The sequence below is a fragment of the Ciona intestinalis genome, chromosome 1 (genome assembly GCF_000224145.3).
Source record: "Ciona intestinalis chromosome 1, KH, whole genome shotgun sequence".
Taxonomy (NCBI): Eukaryota; Metazoa; Chordata; class Ascidiacea; order Phlebobranchia; family Cionidae; genus Ciona; species Ciona intestinalis.
This window is the reverse complement of record NC_020166.2, coordinates 1,176,578-1,198,713: the sequence shown is the minus strand read 5'-3', so window position 1 is coordinate 1,198,713 and position 22,136 is coordinate 1,176,578. Positions and strand designations below refer to the sequence as shown.

At 37.7% G+C, this 22,136-nt stretch overlaps 3 protein-coding genes across 4 annotated transcripts in view; 2 read left to right on the top strand and 1 right to left on the bottom strand.

Annotated features, from left to right (window-relative positions):
• Nucleotides 1-5,108, top strand: part of LOC100175677 (rhomboid-related protein 2-like) — a 5,793-nt gene extending 685 nt beyond the window's left edge. The window contains exons 1-9 of one of the 2 annotated variants that reach the window (XM_002124095.4): nt 207-519; nt 838-861; nt 1,177-1,332; nt 1,986-2,174; nt 2,534-2,676; nt 3,102-3,214; nt 3,504-3,604; nt 3,802-3,862; nt 4,241-5,108. In XM_002124095.4, the coding sequence (XP_002124131.1) occupies nt 475-519; nt 838-861; nt 1,177-1,332; nt 1,986-2,174; nt 2,534-2,676; nt 3,102-3,214; nt 3,504-3,604; nt 3,802-3,862; nt 4,241-4,494 (1,086 nt within the window). In that variant the 5' untranslated portion in view covers nt 207-474 and the 3' untranslated portion in view covers nt 4,495-5,108. Of the gene's footprint in view, nt 1-206; nt 520-837; nt 862-1,176; nt 1,333-1,985; nt 2,175-2,533; nt 2,677-3,101; nt 3,215-3,503; nt 3,605-3,801; nt 3,863-4,240 lie in introns of those variants that run through there. The other variant, XM_026838004.1, reaches the window with a different exon arrangement.
• Nucleotides 5,109-5,445: 337 nt separating this feature from the next.
• On the bottom strand, nt 5,446-13,475 carry LOC100185114 (kelch-like protein 3). The gene is made up of 12 exons (XM_002124311.3): nt 11,457-13,475; nt 10,963-11,110; nt 10,491-10,622; nt 9,752-9,959; nt 9,208-9,349; nt 8,787-8,989; nt 8,252-8,382; nt 7,744-7,887; nt 7,244-7,374; nt 6,584-6,828; nt 5,971-6,194; nt 5,446-5,623 (listed from the first exon to the last, which is right to left on the bottom strand). The coding sequence occupies exons 1-12, from the start codon at nt 11,748-11,750 to the stop codon at nt 5,463-5,465; spliced, it is 2,163 nt and encodes a 720-aa protein (XP_002124347.1). The 5' UTR covers nt 11,751-13,475; the 3' UTR covers nt 5,446-5,462.
• On the top strand, nt 13,462-21,412 carry LOC100182750 (calpain-A-like). Its single transcript, XM_002120338.4, has 11 exons — nt 13,462-13,721; nt 15,340-15,498; nt 16,462-16,593; nt 16,965-17,158; nt 17,472-17,603; nt 17,813-17,927; nt 18,218-18,306; nt 18,729-18,902; nt 19,319-19,437; nt 19,696-19,832; nt 20,140-21,412. Exons 1-11 carry the CDS (start codon nt 13,566-13,568, stop codon nt 20,362-20,364), a joined length of 1,632 nt encoding a protein of 543 aa, XP_002120374.1. The 5' UTR covers nt 13,462-13,565; the 3' UTR covers nt 20,365-21,412.
• Nucleotides 21,413-22,136: the final 724 nt, after the last annotated feature.

Sequence of the window (22,136 nt, the reverse complement as noted above, 5' to 3'; positions counted from 1 at the left end):
ATATTGTGATTTTGGTACTGTCTATTGCAGTAAAACAACAGCTTTTTTTATTTATATTTAATCCCCATTGTATTCCATTGTATTTCATAAGTGACGTTTCAACACGACACCTTTTTTCTGCTAAATGACTTCATTAGAAAATGACCATTCCGCAATAAATGAATTTAGAGAAGGAATTATTTTAAATTTTATTACTGTATCTTTTATTGCAGGTATATAGATATTACATTTTGTCATTGAAGATATAAGACTTGTTATGCTTATAGTGATGACAATTTCTTCAATATTCGATACGCGAAACCTGAAACCATGTTTGCCGTTTGTTTCCTATTCAACGGAAGTAGATAATTATGTGAACGAAAACAGTCTTAATAGAAATGCTGGCATTACTGTATACAGTAGCTTTCAATTCGACTGCGTTTCCGAAGAACAACTGCTGTTACGAAGCATCAACCTGTGGAAAGGTATACGAACATGGCTTACAACAGTGGATTTGTATCTGATGAAGAAATACCGGAGGTATGCGGAGTTTCTTCTGGCATGGTTGTTCGCTTTTGTTTCGTTTTTTTCATATAGGGCCAAGCAACATATAGTGGGGTGGGGGAAGACGGGAAACCTTTTTATTCTACTTTCTCGTCCTATTTTGTAGTAAACAAAGAACATTCCAGAAATCCTAAAACTGTACCCCCACGACCCATATAAACTGTTGTAAAGTGTTAAAACACGATCAGGATATCGAGATCACCAAAGGTGTCCCGTTTTCTCCCCACCCTTTTACTTCCTACTACACTATAGCAAACTGGTGTGATTGGCTAACTATGTTTTTATTCTTTACAGACACTGAGCGGCTTGTTTAAATCGGTAAGTTTATCTGCTTACTTATATAACCTATATGCCTGTACCTTAAAGTGAATATAAGGTAAAACATTCGCACCAAAAGCATTATATCAGCCTATAAGCACCTATTTATGTTTAAAATTCCAGCCGTGTAAAACTTGCATTCCTAAAATGCCCGTCATTACAACACCTTGGGCGATCTAGACACCAATGTTAAAATTAATATCTGAGTAGTGACAGTATTAAAAAAATTCTGTAAAAGAAGTGCCGAATGCTAAAATTGCGTGCCCATTTCTTTAAAAAACTAAATTTCCAAACTTACGTACCCATTCTCCCTAGAACGTTGGCGACGACGCCCGAATCACCACAGCGCGTTTCAACGAAATAGTGATCAACAACCGATCTAATCTTCCAGAGTCTGTCATCTCTAAAATCACCAACTATATTGACAATAACGAGGATGGTTACGTTACGTTGGCGGAAATCGAAAAGATGGTGCGTTAGTTGTATATAGTAGGGTAGGGGAAAGACGGGACACACCTTTAGCACATAATCTCTAAATATCCTGATCGTGTTTTAAACAATTAACATTGTCTATGGGAGTCGTCAGGATATGGTTTTATAATTCTTTGAATGTTCTTTGTTTACCACTAAATGGGACAAGAAAGTAGAGCTAAAAGTGTCCCATCTTCTCCCACCCTACTGTAATGTTCAGTCTGGAGTTTTAGGTTTTGCTTTTGCTTCGAACACAGGATCTTTATAAATGGGCACCCTGTAATTTAGAAATGCCACCACTGGTTTTTGATTTGAGCTGTAATGAATTGGCACCTTTATTACGACATTTCAGTGGAAAAATACAAAACTTTTTTTAGACGCATTTAAATGGTTGAATTAATAGACGCATACTTCTTAATCATAATGTGTACATGGTTTATCTATAAGTATGGTATAGGAAGAGCAGTTTTTTTACTTTTTTTACTTTTTGTCCCCTTATATATGCAGAACATTTCGGATACAGAAATGGTTCTAGTTTGAATTCACGACTTCATTCATGCAATATTATACACTATATCGACAGTTTGATTACCTGTAGGTCATTTAGGTTCAATACCTCCGCAATATGATAAACAATTCTATGACGTATATAGGAAAGCGAGGACGCTGCTGTTGTTGCGGAAGAAGCTGGCGTGAGTCGCAAACATCTATCTTTATTCAGCAGAGGATACCAAACTGTTGGAAAGTTCTTTCTTACCAAGGAACAACAAAAGTTAACATACGGCAAGCAATACAAATGTTGTCCTCCGCCAATCGGGATTCTACTCATAAGCTTGGCTCAGGTTTGTTTTACATTTGGTTCAATATGACATTACTTAGTGTTTAATCGACTAGCTTGCGTATATGGTATTCTTTTAAAACGATAGCAGGAACCATCTGTGTAATCAAAAATCAGGCATCTAGGAATACTTTTTCTTGTATTGGAGAATTGTTTTTAACACAATTCCATAACCGTTACTTTTGGAAGAGGGTAATTTGAATCTAAACGATCTTCTTCATCAATTTATTATATACATACCAACGCATTTACAATCTATGTGAATCGCCTTTAGTGGGGCGAAGCACGAAGTATATAGGATGTTTTCTACCCCGAAAACACAATCTGAGAAAAATATAACAAACGTTTTTTCTATATGTTAAGATTGCGGTGTACGTTTACTACGGACAGTTAAGTGGAAACTGGTTCAACATTAGCCAAGAAATAGTCGATTCACCGATTGCTTATGTTCCAACGAAACGAAAGGAAGCGTGGAGATTTCTCTCTTATATGTTCGCCCATGCTGGGTATGTTGTACACTTTATTCTTGAATGTAACTTAATTTATACTCACATGGCATCGACACTCGGTATAACATAATAACAAGGGTGTTCTCTTTCACATATTACGGACAGAATAGTCCAACCAGATACAATTATATTGTTTTGACAGGTTGACGTTAGAAAGTATTGGAACAAGGATAATATCCTGACGTTTATTAGCTCAACAGTAACATACCATTTAAAATCGCACGCATTAAAATGATTTGAGTAACATAGATAGTATGTATGACTATTCAATTATGTTTTGTTCAAAAGAGGCATTAGGCGCATGCCGCCTGGAATTTAAGCCAGAATTGCAATATTTTCCCTATTTCACCAACATTAGACATATAATCGATTTCTACAACAAAATAGTTGGAGCCATTTCTAACTATGTTTACTCTATTCAGATTGGAACACGTTCTGTTTAACGTATTGGTCCAATTGATCCTCGCCATACCGCTAGAGATGGTGCATGGTGGGCTACGTATTATGGGGATTTATATTGGTGGAGTTATAGCTGGTAAGTTATATATAATTGTCAAAAATAGTTTTGTGGCTGTTAAAACTTTATTTTTTTAGTGTTTTGTTTTATAATTAAGTTATAACACGAGAGTCTTCTATAACACCAGACACACATGGTGTAATCATACACCTCATGCTCACTGTTGAGTTATAACAAATGCTAGGTGTCTTCTTATGCACCAGATACACATAGTGCATTTATGCACTTCGTGCTCATTGCCCACTTATAACTGCACATTACTTTAACGATATAGACACTGAATAAACATCGGTATTTTCAATCTCAGGTTCACTCGCCTCATCTGTGATAGATCCTTACGTTATATTAGTGGGTGGAAGTGGTGGTACTTATGCATTGCTTACTGCACAGATCGCTAACGTTATACTGGTAAGATCAATACTTTCGCTATGCCAATTTTGTTTAACCGATTATCTTTTTTCTTACTATTCGTTGGTTTTTAACCTTCAAAAATATAGGCTGTTAGCATGGTCTTTTAGTTATCATTTTTTTATGGGCACGACGAGTAACTTTCGGAGAAATATCCTTTTAAACAAACTGTTCGTTTAATATTCCTATTTTCATAGAACGGTGACGTGATGAACAAGTTTTATCGAGTCTTAAGAGTGGTGGGAACTATTGTGCTATGTAAGCATGCTTCACTTTATAGAATATGTTATGTGTGTGTCTGTTTATATAGTAGGGTGGAAATATCTTTTGTTTAACCCTGAGAGTGTCGGGTCGAATGGCAGGCGATTCTTTAGTTTTAATACAGTTTACATTATATTTCATAAGAATATATTTATTCGAATGATCTGGTGCTACGAAAACGTAACCAACAAAAATCAAGTCCAACCACTATTCGCCTAAATGGCATCGTCAGTCTCTTTTTCAAATAGAATCTATATTTATCCCTAATCATTTTCAACACCATTTCGCTTTTTGCGTTACATAATTGCCTATACATGGCATAATGAAGTGGCATAAATGGACAGCCAGCAGCAAAAACTCTGCTTTATATTTTAGTGTTGTTCGACTTCGGTTATTCTATCTACCGACGTTTCCAGCCGCAAACAGCAGGCGTTGACGTTTCTTTCATAGCTCACGTGGCGGGTGGTGTAGCTGGTGTCACCCTTGGTTTAGTGTTGCTAAAAAACTTCAAGACTTCTCTTACGGATAAAATCTGGTTCTGGGTTTCTGTTGTCGCTTACATTGCTTTCATTGTATTTGCGGTACTTTGGAATATCTTCTACGATAACTACCCGGCACAAGTTGTCTAAGCCAACGAGCTGATATTAATGCCATATGCATTACACAATGAATGGTGGTTATTTGTTCCATAATACATCGAAAGAGAAACATAAAAATACCTAATTCAACGAATGTACGAAAATAAAGACCTATAGAAAACCTTTTACAATGAAATACCCCATAACTGCTTGTTTTCTCCCGTTTCTCTTTATCAAAAGCAAATCAAATCGTCTATATATAAATATGCAATGTGTATATACATTTGGCACGCACTGGCTTTGTTTTTATGTTGCTTATGCAGATCAATGAAGAATATAACTATTAATCTACATACAGTCAGGCTATACGATCCTTAGTTCTATGCAAATCTGCTTTTAACGATGTTGGCTTCATTATATTACTTCATATACTTCTGCTTGCTCTGCATATACATTATGGAAAGATTCGTTTACAACTACAGCAGTATGTCGTTACCACTGTGTATATAACTGTCGGTATTTATTGTAAAAACAACCAATAACCAAAAGAAGATAGACCTTAAATGCCTACATTAGTGTAACTGCTTAGGCACTGTATATAACATGCTCTATTTTGCTGGTAACTTGATCTTACGTCTCCATGCAATACAAGAAATCAAAACATTCGTTGATTGAATCTAAATGTACCAGAGGGTAAAGACGAACCAGAGATATTTTTCGAATTTTTTTGCTTATTGGCAAACTCTCGCCTAGATTTAGATTACTCTGATGCGCGTCGCTGTAGGTATGCGGACCATGTAAACCTGCATGATAGGTACGTGCACGGTATACGCCTCATGCTCACTGTCGAGTTGAAACCTTTCTGGTATACGCATGCGCTTATACACTAAACATAAAAGAAGAGAATACCAAGTCCCCACTGCCTACAACATGCGTTTGAATGATCAATATAAACAACATTAAACTTCCAAAGTAAAACATCAAGCAGGCATAGGAAAGACACAACCTTTTAAATTTCTTTATTTTGTGAATGTTATTGCGGGGCCAAGTAATGGTAACGGTAACGGGGAAACCCCATCTACCCAGTCATCTTTTTCAACATCAAAGCATTCCACCGAGTCGAGGTTTTTAATTGCTCCGTCATCACAGTGCTTTCCACCAACAATGTAAATCCTTGGACCTTAAACACGGGTGTTGGGGTTTTGAATGTCTTTATGTGAGATAATGTAAATTGTTGTTTTATTGACTGTCTCTATATGGGTTTGTCTGGTATATACCTAACATCATAAACTTCTTAAACGAAAACAGCGCCCTAGCACACAGCAGTTGGTTAGCGCGCCTACCTCCAACATAGAACGCCCATTTATGAATGAATGAATAAATAAATGGATCTTCTCTATCCCGCGATGCCGGAAAACGACAGTCTTTATAACACGGGTGTTCTGTTTCATACACTTCGTGCCAACAATTGCCGGTTACGTGTTTTGCCCAAGGACGCAATGGATGGTAACGTACAACATAGCCTACCAAGTACAGCCAACCCAGCATCATGTCGTCCAACCCTTAACGCTGTCACTCCTTCCCAGCACTTGCTCGCTGAATTATAAATATCCACGTCATAAACGCTGCTGAAGTTGCCACACTCAGTCTCTGCATCAAGCCATGCACCTCCCAACACGTATAAGTGGCCTTGACAAACTGCAGCGTTGGCAAAACACCGTGGAAAACGCATCGCCGGCATCATTTCCCAGCTGTAAACGAAACGGTGGTATATAAAATGGTGTCTTCATTCATTTGAAGTGTTGCTTTTTTAGGTCACAGACTCGGGGAATATTCATAAGGAAGATAAAGACCAATTGATCAGAAAACATTTTAATGTCAAAACTTGTTACTCCCCGATATACTTTGGCATTCTCCCACCTTTTTGGAATTCATTTAGATTTTAGAACCTCTATACCTTTTGAGTCCGCGGAGACCTTAAGTTTTAACAACTGTTGTTTTAAAATATGTTTCTGCTAAACAAAAACATATTAAATAAACAAACGCAAAAGCTTGATGTGTCTATATAAAAGCCACTTCACGGAGTATATTGGAATTGCTTCTCCAAGGCATGTGTTTTTCTTTATATTCAACCACTTACTTTCCATATTCTTCGTCGTATGCTTCCACAGTATCCAGCACAACGCCGCTCTTATGGCAGTACCCACCAATCGCCCACATGCGACCTTTATACACACAAACACATAGGCCAGCCCGAGCACTTGATAACGAACCCGAGTACTCCCACGAGCCCCGAGTAATCGAGTAACGTTCTACGTCACGAAGGATCCGCTGTTTGTGGTCTTGGCCACCAATTGCGTAGATGAAACCGTTTACATACGCAGCCTAAAAAAACAAGGTCGATTTAAGGGACATTGCTGCAAAATTTCACTCGGTTTTTAAGTACAATAACAAAGATTTACCCTTGGTCCACAATAACAAAGATTTACAAAAAGGCATAAAAAAACAGACAGAAACAAACAGCAAGAAGACAGTCATCAGAAAAGGCTTAAAAATGGTTTATCTATTCTGATCTGACAAGCTTGTCATATACTGCAGACGAAGCGCTGGATTAGTATAACTAACGTTTGTGACCGAGAAGCTATTTTATATCTGTTTTTTTTTAAGACATTGTGTTGTGGTGTAATGAAAACAGACAAGTCCTATTTTTGTATATAAAATCTCCAAATATATAATTGCATGGCTTTGTATTACTCTACGTTTAGTTAGTGTGTATGTATACATCAAGTTAGTAGTCTACCTGCAAAGACATCCTAGGCGTCGAAAGTGACTCTATCTTACACCACTTCAACGATCCAAGTCCTAATCTATGGCAACTTGATATCGGGCAAACCTCAGCCCCAGGTCCCGTGAGTGAAGGGTCCGAACCCCCTACAAGAAAAAATATGTTACAGTTCTACAGCTTTCTCTAGTCTAGAGGAAACGGTTCGAGGCTCGGCGATGCTATATCCTGGTGGGCGTTATGGGTCCTCAGGCAAGACACTTAACAGCAATTGCTCAAACCCAGTGGTTTATTATATGGGTTGTCTGAATTGCCAGCCACGCATTAAAAATATATTAAAATATATTTAAAATTAAATCTAAGTTACAAACTTGGTAACGCGCCAGCAGACACGAGGTGTGTAAAACAAAAAAGTTATTCTAATGAAATGTCACAGGAAACATATAGTGATTTTTTTAAATATTACACGTAATACTTTATGTTATACTATGACTTGCTAGATATATGAGAAAACCCACCTATAATATATAACGCTCCCTTGCAGTAAACAGCAGCGTGATGATTCCTTGGTTCCTGCATGCGGGCAAACCTTAACCAGGAGTTGTCCCTTTCCTCGTATCTGTAAACACCATCCGATGCCGCTTTCTGCTTCGTATCAATTCCTATAAGGTAAGATTTCTTACTTATTACGTTTTATTCTATATGAGTCGAGGGTATGGGGTTTATGCCAGATTTGGTCCATCACCCCAACAACTAAGCCGCTTCTGTACGTTCTTCATGCGGCCAGCAGTGTATTGACTACGTTCTAGTCTCATCCTAACGTTAGCCAAATATAACGTCATATACATCACTACATCAGTTATGAGAAATATCTAAATATACAGTATGCAAATTTAGGCGCATGAAACACGCTTTTAGTGGTCAATGACTACGCGTTCAACACCGTCCCGCCATAAAACCTCCTCCCTCGCAATTGAATAAGAACCTTACTAAAGTAGGATTAAAATAGTCTTTCGTCCTGCTTACCTCCTGAAGCAAGTATATAGTCTGGACAACACGCGCAGGGTTTGATTGGGCAGAACGGTGATGTTTTATCCTTCTTAACAAGCCCGCCGTCCTCCGCTACTGACCATTCCTCGTCGTCTGAGTCGTAATATCTGAGTGACAAACAAATCACACAGTTACAGCATAACATTTATACCACCCAATATTGTATTTTAGTTTAAAATAGTTTCGGTTTTTACAGTACCGACTGGATATAAGTGTTTAAGTGCCGCGTACATTCTTTATGGTGTACCTCGCTACAATAAGAACACAGTTTCGTACCAGTTCGCATAACTTAATACGACCTTTAGCAATAAATGCATGAAATAGGACACCAGTGCTGTAATGCCTAATCTTGCTACGCTACGCACAAATAAATAAGTGACAGTTCTTTAGTTTTTCTCATTGGCCTTTCTCTTACGTTACTTTTTCTAACGTTTGTTGTTCATTTCGCCAAAACAACAACACATTTTAATGATCAATAGATTAAATGGGCACGGCAATTGCTTTTACTCACTTGTCCGTCCCGATTCGTTGTTTCTGGCCGCGTGGTGGCTCTATAGAGTACGCACCCTCTGGCGCCGTTTCCCCTTGTGCTTGCAGGCAGTGGAAACGAAACGCTTCCAATATCAGGACCCTGCATTTCTTCTTGCGCATAAGGTAGTCTTTTGTTTCAACGTTCTCTGCGAGTTCTTGTGGAGATAATAGCTGAAGGCGAGTCTGAGGGAATCGCGTTAAGAAGATCGGGAAAGTAAAAAGTTAATGGGTGTTGCTGTAAATATGTAAACTCTTGTCTATACTTTTCTGATAAACTGTATTCATACACCTCATGCTCAATGTCAATTTATACAAGGGTATCTCCTGATACATCAAATACACACAGTGTATTCATACTCATGTTCATTTTCAAGTTTTTATGTGAGGCATATACTCTTTACCTTCGATAAAAGATACGGCGCGTGTACAAGGTGCATTGGATCAGCTTCAAGCCATCTACACAGCGACATAAACACTCGGAACTCGTCTATATTCAATCTGTCGTCGTCCAATAGACAGGCGATGGTATGGACTGATGCCCCCCTGTTATAACAGTGAGGTTAGAGGGAATATCTTCTTATGAAGCTCATGGCAAACTTATTTTGTATCATTCTTCTTGGGCACATAGCCATACACCTCATTCGTAGTTTCGTTTTATAACATAGATGATTTCTTATGTACCAGGCACATAGGATGTATTTGTATATTTCATGCTCACTGTCAAGTCATAACAAGGTATCGTCCTAGACACCAAAAAGCAGACGCATATAGCGTTTACATGCATCTCATGTTCACTACTGTAGAGTAATATGACATGGGTGTTGTGACAAACTTATGACTAGTTATGAGCCCATATATTCATACTCATGCTTGGTATCTAAGAATAAAAATAAGATGTTTTATATAAAGGGCAATATAAAGACACAGAACATCCACCATACTTACAGAAATGCTTCAGTTTCACAAACTTCTGAATAATTTCTTGCCGCAAAAGTTTGAACCAAACTCAACGTGGCAAGGTCGCCTTGTAATCGCAACTCGTCCATAACTCCAGTCACCGTGAGGTTTTCATCTTTGGGATATTTGTATCCGTGTTGTGGACCCGGGGCTTCGGGGAATTGCGAGTCATCGTCGTTCAGTTCACCACAGCACTCTATTTGTATTAGGTTTATTTTTACAAAATTAACAACTTTAAAAAGATGAATAATTAGTGCATAAAACTTATTTAATCCTCGCCTAGCAGGCAACGGCACTTTATGCCCGTTTACGAGTTACCACGTATGTAACTTAATTCTCTTCGCATGACAGGGCAACGGCAGTCGTTTAATTTGTTGATGTTCTGTTTCATACAGCTATTGCTTACCAGTTACCACGCATGTACAGCCGCAATAGCACATACAGTACTGCGGAAGAAGATGGGACACCTTTAAGTAATGTCAAATATCCTGGTCGTGTTTTAAACAATTAACAACGGTCTATATGGGAGTCGTGGGAATACGGTTTAATAATTCTTTGAATGTTTTTTGTTTACTACCAAATGAGACGAGAAAACAGAATGAAAATGTGTCCCATCTTCCCCACCCTACTATACATGAAACAAATACGTTGCTCTACATTACTTGCTCAAAATTAATGGATAATATTATCCATTTTATTTAACTTCCCCAACATTTTAGTAACGCACCGATTTCTGGACACTGGTTTTTGTTATCCATCATCGCATTGTGGACCTTCTGGTTAAAAGGATATCTCTGTCGACCGTGGATCATCGACTTTAAACGGAAATCCATGTTGGAAGGTTGGTTGTTCTTGTTATCTGCGTGGTAACAGCATTGTTGATGGTTTATGTAAGTAGCTATTACGTAGGAAAGATTTAGATTTTTTCTTATGTTACTTTTGATAAAGAAAATGATCGTGTAATGAATAAATGAATAAATAACTTATTTGTCTTCGCGTGGCGGAGCTATGACAGTCGCTATAACACGGTTGTTCTGTTTCATAATCACGTTTACTAGTTGTCATGTATGTAACTTTGGAGATAGTTATTTTCTTGAACATGTTTTTATTAATTGTAACGTATATAAGCTATAGGCAGACACGCTAACCATTTTAGACCGGCGCACTAATAGCTGTATAGATAAATGTCTACGTTATACCTTCAATTTCTGCCATTTCAAGGTCAAGTATTCTCCTCAAAACAGCATTGACCATTCCTTGCATTTCTAACCTAGCTGCTGCCAGTATTAAAGGACGAGCAGTAGCTGGCGTCACCAATACATCAGCAGTGTACATGAATGTAAGTACCTAAGGTTACAAGTAATGTATAATAGGGTATGCTAGCTAGGTTTACTTATTGTGTATGTACTATATGGTCATGCTGCGTAGTAGAGTAACTGTAAAAAAAAAGCATGTACCTATCCTATTTTAATAAGACGCTATGGTGATGTTTTTGATTGGGGAGAGACGGGACACCTTTACCACATAATATCTAAGTATACTGACCAAATGGGACGAGAAAATAAAAAGATGTCCCATCTTCTTCTCCTGTCATATATATACAGAGAGAAAATTGAAAAATTATAAAAACGATATGTAAAATTTATATATTATCCAATTATTAAGCAAAACTCTCGTATTTGACGTACCTTACCTGGGAAAAAATTTCCTTTGTCATAAAGTCGACAATGACCTCTTTTTCGCACGATAGCCCGTTCGGTACAGACATAGCTGTTTTCTTTAAAAATGCATTCCTGAAAAACGGGCTAACTGATGCTGGTACAATAGCATGGCAACGAAATGGTTCTCCTTTTACTGTGATAACGACATCACAGAGTTTTTGGGCTCTCCAAAGACGAACAAGATTTCTCCAATTTTTGACGCAGTGCTTGTGACTTATGGAGTCGCAATCCCGCCATTTATTACAACCGTCGGACGATTTTTGCATTTTATATTTCACTTTTTTATTTATTTTTTTATTGTAAATTCAAAATAGGATTTCCCATACGTCATATCGTATTGTCGTGTCATAGCAACGTTCATGACATCATTTAGAGCAATATTTTGTAATAACGCCAATGTAAACGTATGCATTTTGGTCAAGTAGCCTATGCATTTTAACAGCAGTATAAATTCCTGCATTACTAATGGGTTATCGTCCAGCGTATATGCAGCGCCTGCAATTAGATTATAACATAATGATAGTTTAGACAGCTACTTATAGTTTGCCCAATGCCTTAGGGATATTATTGTTGGGCCTTACAATTCAGGCAGCTAGGTTTTGATGTTCAGATTGGTCAATGCAAAAGTCGCGACCCATTGCTTTGTCCGTTGGTCAATAAAACGGTCGTTCCTTTGGCCGATAGTATGAGAAAAGAAAAGCTGAGATTAATATCCTAAGCAAATATACCGAGCAAGCAATTTATAATCCCAGTATTTAAGTTGTACCTCGCCGCTCCAGTCCAAAATCTACTTGTCAACTGTCCTTCGCTGAGAGGAAAAGTAGATTAAAACAAGAGAAGGCACACTCTTTCTTTATTTACATCGAGTTCGCCATGCGCTTTTCTCTGTAGAGTGTTTCTCGAGAGAGAGGTCCTACAAAAGCGTCTGCCATTGATAGAGACTTGACTAGTCAGTTGTAGCTGTTGAGGTTGCTAAGTGGGAGCGTATAACAGTTCTAAAGGGCCAGCAGCAATCGACTAAATCGACATACAGTAAAACAGTGCTACTCGTTTAGGATGAGCAGCAGGTTAAAGTACTGTGTCTAAAATGGGCGTTCTTCATTCATTGCGTGTATTTAGTTTAGGAGGTATAAACACTATAAAAACTGCTGGAACCCAATATAACGATGATGTAGTCCACGTATAGGTTATTTAACTTATTCAATAGCCTTTACACTATTCAGTTTCATAGCGTTTAGCCATGTATACAAATTATCAGCACTTTTTGCCATCAGCACTTTGTTTTATATTTGTCAGCATTGTAGTCGGTAGCGCCAGGTGTTGAAACCGTTTGTAGTTCTGTCGAATAATGTAGTTTATATACAACTGTCAGCAACTCTGTGACGCTATGTGGTTTATTTCGCCAGTTCTTGACAACATTGTTGCAAGCGTAGTAAACTTCACGCCTGATGGTGCCTTTCATAGTAAACACATCGCTTTTTATGGCTGCGTGTTTGCTCTCTGACGTTTTATATGCGAGTGTATGGCCAACCAAACGGCAATTGGCTTATAGACTATTTCGCTTACATTTGATGAGGGTGTTACAGTAATAGCAGCGATGGTATATTATATGTTCGATAACCATTGTACAATACAGTTTACGATTAAAGTTTGGATGTTACCCTTGATGTAGAAATGAACGTTCGTTTTATTAAAAAATAATATTTTTTCTGCTGTTTCAAATACGTTTAGGAAAATAGCCTTCTATGTCTAAAAACAGCTTTATTTTAGCTTTACATTTATTCTTAACAAACGAATATATATATTTATATATATATGTAGATATTAGTTACAGTTACTCTACTACGCAGCATACGGTGGCCGTACTCACTCTACTCTCGCTTCACGCCTGCCAGACGAAATCTCAAAACATTACGTCATCGTGTGGTTACGTCATGGCGTACTATTACGCCATGGTGGCGTTCAGACAATATGAAATCATAACGATCGTATTTTAATTTTACAGATCATTTTTCACTTCCTGTTTTCTATATTTGAGTTTCCTTATTTTAAAGTTAAAATCCCGTCGTAGCAACACCGTTATGGGCAACAACAACAGCTCAACCACAGAATCAGATGGAGAACATGACGTCACAGAAACCGTCATCGAAGCACCCCTACCAGTCGAACCTCGGGCCGATCCAGATATCATTGAAAACATAGAAGGAGCTTCTTTAACGTCAAACACTATCACATCGGTAAGATCTAAGATACAGTAGGGTGGGAAAAAGATGGGACACATTTTCATTATATTTTCCGTTCCATTTGGTAGTAAACAAATAACATTAAAAGAATCATAAAACCGCATCCTCACTACTCTCATAGACCTATTAATTGTACTGAACACGATCAGGTATGTGCTAAAGGTGTCCCGTCTCCCCCCACCCTACCATATGCGTGAGACATATACACTTGAAACGATCACCAACAAAGTTACATACGTGCTAACTCGTAAGCGGCACGAGGTGAATGGAACAAAACACATATAGTGTAATGACTGTCGTTGCCCCGTCACGCGAATACAAAAGTTAAATAAATCAATGAGTTTTTGACACTTTAATCATTTCTAATAAACCACAGGTTAAACATAATAAGTTGTTAAGCATAACTTGCACAACTGCGAAATCTTTTGTATAGAGTATCGTGGGGGAAGATGGGACACATTTTCATTCTGTTTTCTCGTCCCGTTTAGTAGTAAACAAAGAATATTCAAAGAAATATAAAACTGTAACTTCATAACTACCATAGACCGTTGTTAATTGTTTAAAACACGATTAGGATATTTGGATCTTATGTGCTAAAGGTGTCCCATCTTCCCCCATCCTACTATATACTACGGTGCATTGCATCCTATATTTAATTTTTCGATTTTAAAAGCGGTCACTCATAGCTACGTATCATGTCACAGTTTGAGTTCACACAGATACAAATGATTCAACACGATTAACAACAATTGCACAATAGTCGCAAACCACTAACACAATAGTCGCAAACCACTAACCTATTTCACAGCTTATTATATAGAAGCGCTTTTAACGTTATATAATCTCTAAGGACATCGCAGCGTAGAATGTAACCGCGGGCTTGTTATCTAGTACAACCATGCTGGTTAACGAGCCGTTTATCGCAAGCACTCCCGCTGAGTGCAAACCGTTATTGTATTCCCTTTCAACACATAAGATTAAACTTAACTCAGTTTGCTTTGCGTCTCCAAATGGATCATGCAAAAAGCGAATTTTTTAAAAATGTAATATGAAATTTTCATTCGATATAGGTTACTTACTCTCATTTAGTTTACACAAAACTCCTAAAATGCATATTTCTGCATCTAAAATGCAGCTGTGAAAACGCCCTCAAAACAAAATAGTTAAAAGGTTAAAAACTATATATATTCGAAATGAACCGCCCAGCGTCCAAATACCCACATTCCTGTCGGGTTATGGTCAATATACAAAGGGATGGTCCGCAAATATTATTGACAGCGTGAACTATTAATATATCACTGCGTGAAACTCAATTTCCTTTTCATAGAAATACGAAATAACATATTTTCTTTCTAAATTAGCTCTTTCGTCATTTATTTCGGTCATAACAGAATTTTATTTGTCTCTTCGAAAATACGGGATATCGCTGCAAATTGCCACGCATAAGCATTTACCAGAGCGTCACATATACACAACATTTTACTTCGTGTTAACACTCGCTATCGTGATCAAAAAGATAAATGGGATATTTGTTATCATTTTTACGTACTAAACAACTACTACAGCATATTATACGTCGTTTACTAGTTTCAACACTCGCAAACTTCCCTAGGAATTCGGGGAAATCAAGGAGGTTATCCTGAAGAAAAGCGCCGAAGCAGGGAAGGCATATGTGTATAGAGACAAAGATTTTCCCGCTGAATCTAAATCTTTGTATTACACATCGCGTGCACCAAGTAAATGGGGAGACATTGAATGGAAACGGCCTATGGTGAGCAAACAAAGTGGCGAATATGGCTGACACTGTGTAAGCTTGTGGTGTGACTGGTTACCCCTGCGTGATTTATATGGTCAAACCTTTATAGGTATCCCTGTATAGTGTGGATCATATACTCGGTTGGTCCATGTTTTCATTATTTTCTCTTCACATCTGGTGATAAACAATGAATGTTGACAACATTTTATAAATGTACCTTCTATGACTCGTAGACGTATACTACGACAACTATATTTGTGTCCATAGTTGTTAATGATATATCCACCAAAATGAACTTAGAATTCATTACATAAGCGATAAGTCAATATACCGTGGTTTGCAGAAACGTGTGTGTAGTTCATTAAGTATCCCGGCACCCTAAACACGATATTGGTTGCTGCGAAGTACAGCATTAGGCCTTGTTCATGGGAGGTATAAAGGTCTTGAACATGCTCGTTATCGGTTCAGTAAATATTAGGATTTGAACTTACACGCTCTGAACATACTGGTAATTACACGCGGATCATTATATCGCTTGGTCAGAGTTAATCCACACATCTTTATATACCACAACCAACTGCGGTAACTGGTACTTGCATATGCGGAATCTATGTGTTTTCGTACTATTTGGTAGTACAAACACTATTAACAAAATTATATAACCGCATCCTCACGACTCAAAAGCTCGTTGTTAATTTATCAAAACACGATTAGAAAATGCGAGGTTTATCCACTAACGGTATGTATACATCTTACTCCAGAGCACTGTAGTAGGTTGGGAAAGACGGGACACCTTTATAACATATTACTCATCCTAATCGTGTTTTAAACAATTAACAACCGTCTATAGGAGTCGTGAGGATACGATTTTATAATTATTTAAAACTTCTTTGTTTACTACCAAATGAGACGAGAAAAAAATCGAAAATGTGTCCAATCTTCCCCCAACCTTCTATAACTTAATTATTATTGCTTCAGGATCTTTCACCAAATCCACGCTTGTTAAAGAACGGTCAAAGTAGTGAGGATATCATACAAGGGATGCTTGGAAACTGTTGGTGGCTCGCATCGTCTGCAGCTATATGCAGATCGTCGAAACATATACAAAAGGTAATGTATCTTAATGTTTATAAAAGTGGGGAAACTTGGGCCCTTTGGCTGCTTGCTACATGGCAGTTCCTTCTTCGTGTACATTAAGCAGAAAAGTTGGATGTTCTGGAAAAATATCGTTTTGGCAACTGCACAAATAAATGTAGAAACGTTTATTATGTGTTTGATCACAAGAATAAGATATGGAATATTGATAATAATGCTTACAGTTACACCTAAATGGATTTCGGTCGGTGTTGTGCATGTATTTTGCAACTTAGAAAGTTCAGTATAAATAAACATTGCACAAGTTCGATACAAGGAACCATAACAGACATTGGTTAACCATCACTGCTTCAGTTCCGCACAACTGACCACATAAACTACTTTAGGTTGTTCCCGGGGACCAGGTAATGACGGGACCAGATTACGTAGGCATGTTTCACTTCCGGTTTTGGAGGTTTGGACAATGGGTTGACGTCATAGTTGATGACAACCTTCCCACACTGCGTGGTTCCCTCTGCTTCGGTAGATCAGCGAATCCAGATGAGTTCTGGCTGCCGTTGATGGAAAAGGCCTATGCTAAGTATGTAGATAAATATTCACCTACAAAGTTACATATTAGTTAACTCGTAAGTGGCACGAGGTACATTGAATTCGATATCCATGTTATAAAGACTGTCGTTAGCCTATCACGTAGGAATAAATGTTTTACATTTGTATCAATAAGTTACATTTGTGATAACTTGTATGCTGGCTCGGGGTGTATGAAAAAGGATGTCCATGTTAAACGGCGTATGCCAAAGTAAGTCAATAAAAAGAGCGCTCGCCTCAAACCAGCGCTTGCGGTTCCTTAAATATTACCTAACACCCATATTAAGTGCCTTCTTATACAACAGAGTCCATGGGTCCTACCAAGCCACCGAGGGAGGTTTTACACAAGATGGAATGGAAGACTTAACTGGTGGTATCGCTGTCACTTATGACTTGGGTAGCAAGACACCCAGTAATCTATTCAGGATAATGACCAAGTAAGACAGTATAGATATGTATTGGCGGGGTACTGGAGTGGTTTGGGTATATCATTAGGTTTGGATATAAATGAATGAATGAATGAATGAATGTAACTTACTTTATCCTCGCGGGGCCGGAAAACGACAGTCGTTATAACACGGGTTTATCACCTCGTGCCAGCTTACGAGTTAATTGATATATAAGACATTTTGTTTCCACTTTTCAGAGCTTTACGGAACGATAGTTTCGTATGCGGAGGTATTCAAGGAACAACTGAATCTGTTGACTCAACCACAGGCCTTGTGAGTGCACACGCTTATTCAGTGCTTAAAGTGGCAAAGGTGAGTATTGCTAAATTGCTCATATTCATCTCCCAGTACATAGTATACCGGTATAGTAGGCTGGGGTAAGATGAGACATTTTCATTCTTTTTTCAATATGTATATATATATATGGATGATAACTTCCAATCCTGGCTTAAATCTTAGAAGGTAACCACCTTAAGAGAGACTCATGGCGTGCCACGCTGCTGGACCCCACCCACATATAATAGAACATAACAAAAGACGACAGTCCGTAGAACATGCTATGTAAAATTTTACGAAAATTCTAACAGGAATAATATGCACAGGTCAACTACCGTGGGGATACAGTTAAGCTGGTTAAATTAAGGAACCCATGGGGTGGCAAGAATGAATGGAAAGGTGATTGGAGCGACGAGTAAGTAGTTCATTGTGTTGTTTGTGTCATTGTGTGTTAGTTTACAATTTAAAACACATACCCTCAATTAAGTTATTCAATGCGTGTTTTTACACTTTCTCATGTTTTTTGTTTACAACAAATCATTTTTATAATGATACGTGCCTATTTTTTACAGCTTAGCTCTCTTATATGTTTATCTGATAAGTGTCTTGCGACTCTTGCCCAAAGGAATATAATGGCCATGGCGGTAGGACTCGAATCCATATCTTTTGTGTTATAGGGGCAGGCTAACCACTTTGCTAGGGTAATGGGATCACCATGTCTATAGGAGTTTAAATATGCCGCACGGCAGTAGGCTACAGCGTTTGGAAACTTCAATATAATATATATGCTATCAATTCAAAACACAATATCAAATTAGAATTCAAAATACATTTCAGTTCATTTACGTGGCACTACATACCCGATGACGTAAAGTACAGCATGGGGTACGAGAACAGAGACAATGGAGAATGGTGGATGTCGTTTGATGACTTCACAAACTACTTTACTGACGTCACATTCTGCACGGTTGGACCAGATTTCGACAGTGACGGGAAACCGACAGGCGACAGGTCTTAGTTTGCGACAGTTTAAACTAACACTGTGCACGAATGGCCATAGGCATTGTGTTTCATGCAATAATGTTTGTGTGTCTTTGGTGTTAAGTAAGGGGCCAACTATGGCCTAAATTCCATGACGTACCTCGCCGTCGTGCGTCGAATATTGGTGAGATAGAATAAAGCAGCAAACGCAGTACTTCTATATACGCTAACTGTCTTCTTCGTTGTTAGTTTAATTGGGTTAAAACGATTTAGAATTAAATCTATAAGTTTTAAGTATTTTTACCCCACAGTGTATACCGCTTCCACCGTTCCGTGCAATAAACAGGCACAAAAACTTCCTCATTAATATTTATTCCCGCGTGGCAGATAACAACGATAGTGTACCAATGACCTGACTTATAACTACTATATATATACTTATGTAGATGGCTACTTTCTACTGTGCAAGGCAACTGGGTGAATGGTAGGACATCTGGCGGAAGTAGGAACGACCTCCGTAAATACCAGACCAACCCTCAATACTTGCTTGAGTTCAACCAACCAGGTAAAAAGTCATAAATTCTGCGGTAATGAGCAAACCTGGTTCTTAACTAGGTTCTTAAAAACCTCACCCATATGGACTATAGAAAAACGTTTTGGTGAATCAAAGGATTTTTTTACGTTTTGGGTTACAAAAGTCGTCATACCACGGGTTCTGTTTTACGATTTACCAAACCTAAAAAAAGAAACTTTTTAGAACACATGCCATGGTTTCAATATAACTTTGCTTTGAGAAATTACAATTTTATCTCTCGTTTCTTAGATGTGTTCCGTCCGGACGAGGACGCACCAGAAGAAGAAGGCAAATGCTCGGTTGTGATTGGTCTAATGCAGGAGTATAGGAGAGAAGGTAGAAGTGACGGAATGAAGAATCTTTATCTGTGCCTCAATATCTTCAAGGTGAGAAATTTGATAGGTTTACATAATGTAGTTTTTCCTGGTAAATAGAGAGAATCAAATGCTGTTTTAGCATCACTTAATTTTTTCGATCATGGTAATATAATATAACGAAATTATCTTTTTATGCATACTATTTTGTGCTTATGTGTTTTTTCGGCAAGACACTTAACGACTCAGTAATCTTTAGTTGCAAACTCAGTAATCTTAAGGGTTCTCGAAGTTGTCATAAAAGAATAATAAATATCGTTTACATAGTTACATATGGATGGTATCTCGTAGTTAACCCATTTATTTAATTAATTTCCAGGTAACAACCAGACCCAGTGGCAAGCTTGATTATCGCTTCTTCAGTCGTAACAGAGAAGTTATTAACACGGGTTCTTATATCAACCGACGAGAAGTCACGTTAACTGCTGAACTGGAGCCTGGTAGTTACCTGTTGGTGCCTTCTACGTTCTACGGCGACGAAGACGGAGAATTCTTAGTCCGTATTTTTACAGAACAGAGCGTAAACGTGGAGGAGCTTCGATAGTTTACCAAACATAATTTTATATATAGTAGAGTGGAGAAAGACGGGACACCTTTAGCACATAATGTCCAAACATCCTTATCGTGTTTTAAACAATTAACAACGGTCTATGGGAGTTGTGAGGATACGATATTACATTTCTTTGATTGTTCTTCGTTTACTACCAAATAGGACGAGAAAATACACCAAAGAGGTGTCCCATCTTCCCCCACCCTATACTATACATATGAAATTTATCAAACAACTATAGATTATTAACCATTAACATTCATTTCTTTTCAAAAAAATAGTCGATACTCACATGGGGTTTAAGCAATATCGTACTAGGTTGGGGTAAGATGGTCCATGTTTTTAATCCGTTTTATCTTTCCATTTGTTAGTAAACAAAGAATTTTTACGCAGTTATACAACGTATTTTCCCGACTTCAAAATAGCGTTGTTAATTGTTAAAAACACGTTTAGTAATACGGGATATTATGTGCTAACGGTATCCATCTTACCCCGACCTTTTATATTAACCATTTAATCTTTCAAAAACACTTCTTTTAAAGCTAAGATCCCAATCATACTTTACTAGAACAGTTTCCATGGCCCATCTCACGCTGTAAGGTTTACAACATTAGTATACGGTTTAAGTAGTTCGAATATCTGTGTACTACTTTGTTTTGTACGTCTATGGGCACTTTCTTTAGAGTTGCGACGCAGTTTTAGTCGTTTGTACTGCACTATTACGTATCAACACTATACTGCTTATACACCAACCATTACTTACTGCAAATTTCAAGCGAGTATTTGTTTTATTTGCCGAATTTGAAACCAGTGTCTTTTTATTCTATATGGGTAAGGTTCTGTGGCGACGCAAGCCAGGAAGCCCTAGGGTTTTGGCTAAAATTGGCCCACTACCCATACAACTACCAACGTTTTTTTTCATTTTTTTTGTTTTAATTTCTAATCTTCATTATACTACTGTTTTTGATGTCATAATTATGTCCGTGCCATAATTGTGTTATATTAGCCAGAATAAGCAATAAATTTTCAATTTTTCTCTCAACACTTGATTTTTTAGTTACATAGGTGTTTCATTAAGTCCAAACCGTAAACGTGAGGTATTCAAACACGAGTTTCGTAGCTTGGGGTCGAAATTAATTAGAATTTAGTTTCTAGAAATAGGGCAGCTGTCTTGAAAACAAAACGATTTATCACAGGCCAGTAATCATTTTAAAAGGGACAAGAATTTCTGTAAATATTGTGCTGGAATAGATTTTGCTACTACCTTCATGGCACAGCCCGTAAAGGCGTAAACGTAAATGAACACAACCTGTTGACGACTATAGCATAAGTCGAAATTTATGTATTTTAAAGTTAAAGTTAATAGGTATTTAAATATCTACCTAGTCATAATATATTTAGCGTAATCAAGGTGTGTTTTAAAACTATAAAGTACGACAATGCTAAGTTCATCCTCAGAAAAAATACAAAAGTTTCGTCCCCATTATTACTGTAACAAAATTTGTATATTTGACGTCATTAATTTCGTTATGGTTCACTGCGCATAGCCCAACCCACGACAAACGTTGAATTCAGTGCAAGTGGAAGACAGGAAATAAATTTGGTTGCGTTGTTTATTGAAAAAACTATAATTTTAGCACTTTTAAAGACACAAAGGCTTGTGTGGCAGTCTACTACTTGTAGTTGTACTGATATACTGTAAGTACGCCCACGCAGAATATGTTGAACACGTTTCTACAATGCACGAAACAGAGCTGCATTTAAAA